Genomic DNA, 5,935 nt, shown 5'->3' on the forward strand with positions numbered 1-5,935 from the left:
TTTGCTGATGATATGATCCTATACCTAGAAAACCCAAGAGACTCAGTCAAAAATCTACTGGAACTAATTGAGAGATTTAGCATCATGGCAGAATATAAGATCAACATCCAAAAATCATTTGTAAATGAGACATAATATGCAATGTTTTTAAGTTGAGCTCTGTAGAGCTCTAGGGTCCAGAGCGAGCCCTAGGGAGCAGGATTCACACCACCACTGCCCATTAAAGCAATTTCATTGCTGTCCATTACATAGTTTGGGGTATCAGGTAAGACTTTATATGAGGAAAGGGTTTTGCTGGCTGCTTAAGTAGACATATAAACAAGTCTTAATATAATACATAGATCAATAAGATACAGTTTTTAGAAATGACTGAAACCCAATAGCACATTGAATGACAGATTGCATGACCAGCACCCATTCTCACAACCCTCCCACTCCCATCCACAGCCTGGACATGGCTTCCCCATGCAGAGATTATGTTTTCCACTCCTTGACTTTGAGTTTTGCCATGTGATTGCTTTAGCAAGTGGCATACAGGCAGAGGCAACAGCATGTCATTCTGAGCCTAGGCCTTAAGAGGCATCGCCAATTTTCAATTTTCTCACTTACGGCACTGCCACAGCCAAGAGGCTAGCCTGCTCATCTCAGGAGAACAGAAGTCATAAGACTTAGAGCCACAGACAGCAGCATGCAGCAGAATCCCCAGCCACCCATGTTTTGGTATACTCCATGGAGCCTTTGTGTCAGTCTGAATTGGAGTTCAAAGAGGTTAAGCCACTTGCCTGAGGTCACCCAGCACTAAGAACTGAATGTAGACCTGACTAAGCCTGAAGGCAGACTCTTGAGCCCTTACTACACTATATGAGTGGAGCTTCTCCCCATCCCTCTCCACTCACTAAAAGGGAACACAGTCATAATCTACCCATGGAATTTGAAACGAGACAGTGCCCATCACTCTGCCACTCTACCTGACATGTACTTCATAGATAGCTCATTAAACGAGAGCTGGCAGCAATGGAGTCAGCGTTCTCAATGCCTGGGGGTGGGGTTGGAGGTGGTGGTCGCAGTGACACATCCTCCCTGGAAGGACAGATGAGCAAGAGTGGGTCCTTCTCTGCCCTTACTCTCTGACAGTGCTCAGAGGTGAACAGTGACTGTAGGAGGCCAGAAGCAGACAATGCCTGGCCACCCTGGGAGCAGTGGGTTCCAGCAGGAATGAGTACTGTTCAGGTTCTATCACAAGGGTCTTATGACTGGGCTCCCAGGTTCAGCTCCATTGTGACCACCTGCGGGACTTTTAAACTCCCACCAAAAACAAAAAACCAAACTCACTGCTATCAAGTTGCTTCTGACTCATAGAGACCCCCATTGGTTTCTGAAGTGGTAAATCTTTACAGGAGTAGATTGCCTCATTTCCTTCTGCAGAGCAGCTGGTGGTTTTGAACTGCCAACCTTCTGGTTAGCAAGCAAATGCCTTAGACACTATGCCACTAGAGCTCCTGTTTAAATTCCCACAGTGTGGGTGAAATCAGTATCTTCTCCACAGGATTTCTTATGAGGACATGATTTTTATTATAATTTCCTTCTTGCTGAGCCACAGGATGGAGTTTTCAACATATTTAAAACCACCTTCCTCTCATCTTCTGCCATTCTGCAGTTTGTGTGTTTATCTCTGGTGGTCAGGAGCTCACAGGGCATCCCTCCCCTCTTCTCAAACCCCACCCCTGAGCACCTAGAAGGGTACAGGGGGACAGGAGGGGACTGCAGAATTCCCATCAGCATCATGGTCTCTTATGAATTTCCCAAGATTTATTTAAACAGGGATGGTGGAGACCTCACTAGAGACAGTGGTCCCTGGGTCTGCTCATTCTGTCTGGTGACCACCAGCTGTTAGAAGAGAGGAAATACAGATCTTTAAGGGAAGAGAACTGGGGGCTGGGGGTCAATGCTTTGGCATCTTAGTGCTCATGAGTAATATCTGATGATCTGTCCTGCTGGAAGCCAGGAGGTGGGGCTGGTTCTGGCTGTGCCCAAGTCTCTGGCCCTGTGAGAATCCATTGGGATATCAGGACCTCATTAAGCCATCATCTTAGACACTTGAGTGTGGCTGGTGGACCAGCACCACCCAGGTGCCCCCGAGCCCTGCCAAGTTAGAATTTTCATTTCACCAAGATCCCCAGGATTCGTGTACCAAAAAAACAAACTCACTGCCATCAAGGCAGATCCAACTCATAGCGACCCCTCCTTGGGTTTCTGAGGCAGTATCACTACGGGAGTAGATTGCCCAAACTTCCCTCTGAGGAGTGGCTGGTGGGTTTGAACTGCCAGCCTTCTGGTTAGCAGTCAAATGCCTTAGGCATTATGCCACCAGAGTTCCTAGGACTCATGTGCGTGGTACAATTTGAGAAGTGTTACTCTATGGGACCCAAACCACTTAGACCAGTTGACTTCCAGCCCTAGCTACACATTAAACTCTCAGGCGAAGCTCTTAAAAATGTCCAAGCCTCCCCCACCTCATAAGATGCTGCTACAGTGGGATAGGACATTGGCAGTTTAGAAGCTCCCAGTAACCTACCATGTGGGCCAGATCACTAACTTTTGAACAGGAAGGGGAGGGGTACAGTCACATGTGGGGCTTTTTCCAACAACACACTCCCAGCCAGCAAGCTCCAAATGGACCTAATGTCCCTGGCCCACACTCATCCTCAATCAAGATAATGAGCAGGGAGCAGAAAGTGTTTTGGGAAGGTAGACACACCACCCTAAAATCCTATTTAGCATTCTGTCACCTGGATCTCACACTAACAAAACCAGGATTTCCTAATATGCAACTGAAAAAAGATTTAACAACTGATTTTTTTTTTTTTTTTTTTTAAGAATACAGATTGAACACTGGGAACATTTAGTGCTAAGCAATGTCGAGAAGTGAATTTTTCTTGCATTTCATAATCTGATTTATGTGCACAGGAACTATCCAGAAACATCACCCTAGTTAGCCTTTGGGCAACTTAGATGGGAAAAAACACTCAAGCAATTGAACAGAACATCTGCTCAGTCAGTTACAATGCTCAGCTGCTTCTACCGCTGAGGCTTCAGACAAATGGGCCCTCTCAGAGCCCACAGTATGGCCCAGATTTTATGAATGAGAGTTCTGGAATTAATACAAGGTTCAAATTGCAGTCCTGCTATCTACTAGTTGTGTCCTTGAGCAAGTTACTTGACCTCTTCTACTATCATGTTCCTCAGCTATAAAAGAAGGTCAAAGTATATTGTCTACAATTCATACAGTTTATGGTGGGGATTAAATGAGATTATTTTACAAGAAACTGTACCTAGTACCTGGTATATACGCAGGTCTTAACAAATATTTATTGTTAATAAAAATATTAGTGATATTCTATTGGTGTTAAGAGTTGTGCAACTCCAAAAGGACAAGCAACCCAATCAGAAAAATGGGCAAAGGACTTGAACACTTTCACCAAAGAGGATATTCAAATGGCCAACAAGTACATAAAAAGATACTCAGTCATTAGCCATTAAAAAAAAAAAAAAAATCACTGTCTTCTAGTCGATTTGGACTCATAGCAACTCCTCCTTTGGGTTTCCAAGGCAGTATCTCTAAGGAAGTAGATTGCCCAGTCTTCCTTCTGGGGAGTAGCTGAAGGGTTTGAACTGCCAGCCTCTGATTAGCAGTCAAATGCCTTAAGCACTATGCCACCACAGCTCCCCTTTAGCCATTAGGAAAATCCAAATCAAAACTACAATGATATACCACCTCACCCCAATTGGTATGACCAAAGGGGAAAAAAAAAAAAAAAAAAGGAAAACAATAGGTGTTGGCAAGATTGTGGAGAAACTGGAACCCTCATCCATTGCCTGTGGGGATGCCATTGTTGAAAACAGTTTGGCAGTTCCTCAAAAAGTTACATATGTTAGACATAGAATCTAGTAATCCCAATCCCAGGTATATAGCCAGAAGATGTGAAGGCAAATAGAAATCCATACACGAATGTTCATTTAGCACTTTTCACAATAGCCAGAAAGCTATTATACAGCTGTAAAGAGAAATGATGTCCTGATGCATGCCACAACATGGACGAACCCTGATAATATCATGCTGAGCAAAATAAATCCATTTCAAAAGGACAGACCCTGAATGATCTCACTTATATGAAATACGCTAATATATAGAAACCAAAGACCAGGAAAGGAAGGGAGGGGGAAATGAGGAGGATTTCCTGCTTTCCTACCTACTTAGGAAGCACTGAGTTTACGTTAATGGTGGTATAATGATTTGGAAAATAATATCAAGAATGGCTGCACAACTTGAAGAATGTAATCAGTGCCACTTGTACATGTAGAAATTGTTGAGATGGTGTATGTTGTGCTACGTATGTTTTCAAAATTAAAAAAAAAGTGGTGCAACTCCAGCAGAAAATCTGGCAATACATATAAAGAGGCTTAAAATGTTCAGACTCAATAATTGCACTTCTATTAATCTATCTTATGGAAATAATCCCAAAAGCATGTGCAAAGTTATGGAAATGGAATGTCTTTGATAACAGTGAAAAAAAAAAACCTATAAGCAATATCTAACAGTAAAGTAAGGACTAGATCAATAATTCTACATAGTGCTTCCCTGTGAAATGACATTTTACATAATCACTTGAGTTAGGTGGTAACCTAGGTAAATGCTACTGATAGAAGTTTAAGAGAAAAAACGCAGAATACACACCTATATATACTTCTTAAGTACAATAAAGCTAAAATAAAAACTCTTAAGCACAGAAAAGTAAACTAGAAAAGAATATACAAAGATATTAAGTATGTGTCTGGGTGATTATTTTTCCTACTTCCTTTTTTATTATTATTATTTTCTTTAATAAATCTGTGTTATTTTCATAAAAAGAAACCAAAAACAAATGCTTATCTAAAAAATAAAAAATCATTTTAACCAACATGAAGTGATGCCCTGATTCTTAAGATCTTCAAGTCCACAATAAACTTTGTACCATGGCCCCTCAATTTTCAGAATGTAAGTGAGAATCCTGAGATACATTTTATGATGAAAAGCCTTTGGTTGGAAATTCCTTTTTCTTACAGAGGACAAGCAGACAGACTGTGCCCATGCCAGCATGGCCAGCCCTGTGCTTACCGTTATGGGTCTCCATGGCGCACTCTGGACACACAGCTGACCCCTCTGGCCCCACACACCAGTACATGCTGGGTGGTTGCTGCGACATGCCAGCCATCAACCCTTGAGGTGATCCTTCTCCAAAATCACTTCCTGCTGTAACTGTGACTGCCACTTCCACCTCCACCTGTGAGGTGGGTTAAGGCGTGGACACATAGACTCATAGATGAGCAGAAAGCTTTCTTGTTCTGGTGGTAAAAAAAAATAATAATAAAAACAGAAATTAATTGTCAAGTTTCTTCCTGCACTCTTGCAAATATTCACTATTCATATTAACTCATTGACATTCTCCTTCTCCTTTGCAACACTCTACATGTTCCAACTATCCAGCCAAGCCCCTGTCAACTGGGGAAGTGAAAGGACATTGCTATCCGCCCCCTTATCTTCCAGGTGAGATCTGAGGATGTGTACCCAAGAAGAGTCACGAAGAAACCTCAAACAACTGTAAAACATCTACCCATAAAGGACTCATTGTTCAATCAACAAATATTCATTGTTACTTGCAAGGCAGCTAGGCATTGGGTTAGGCACAGTGATTCCAAGACAATTAAATGAGGTCTCTGCCCTCACTGGGCTCACGATCCAGTGGGAGTGAGGCAGGCACACTTACAGTTGATCACAATACAAGGCTCTCCTTTTGCCCACAACTGACATTCCTGGACACCCAGAAGTGAGAATCTAATCCAAAAGGGGCAGTAAGGCAACAACCCTAAAGAGAAAGGGTCTGGAAGGAATTGTTAC

The 5,935-nt window shown here is 42.5% G+C and overlaps 1 protein-coding gene across 1 annotated transcript in view; it reads right to left on the bottom strand.

Moving 5' to 3' along the window:
* LRRK1 (leucine rich repeat kinase 1) overlaps positions 1-5,252 on the bottom strand; it is a 359,564-nt gene extending 354,312 nt beyond the window's left edge. Inside the window, exon 1 of the mRNA XM_007959936.1 lies at positions 5,156-5,252. Within this exon, the coding sequence (XP_007958127.1) occupies positions 5,156-5,252 (97 nt within the window). The remainder of the gene's footprint in view (positions 1-5,155) is intronic.
* Positions 5,253-5,935: the final 683 nt, after the last annotated feature.

The sequence above is a fragment of the Orycteropus afer genome, unplaced genomic scaffold, assembly GCF_000298275.1.
Source record: "Orycteropus afer afer isolate SDZICR_OR568_19922 unplaced genomic scaffold, OryAfe1.0 scaffold00019, whole genome shotgun sequence".
In the NCBI taxonomy this organism is placed as follows: Eukaryota; Metazoa; Chordata; class Mammalia; order Tubulidentata; family Orycteropodidae; genus Orycteropus; species Orycteropus afer.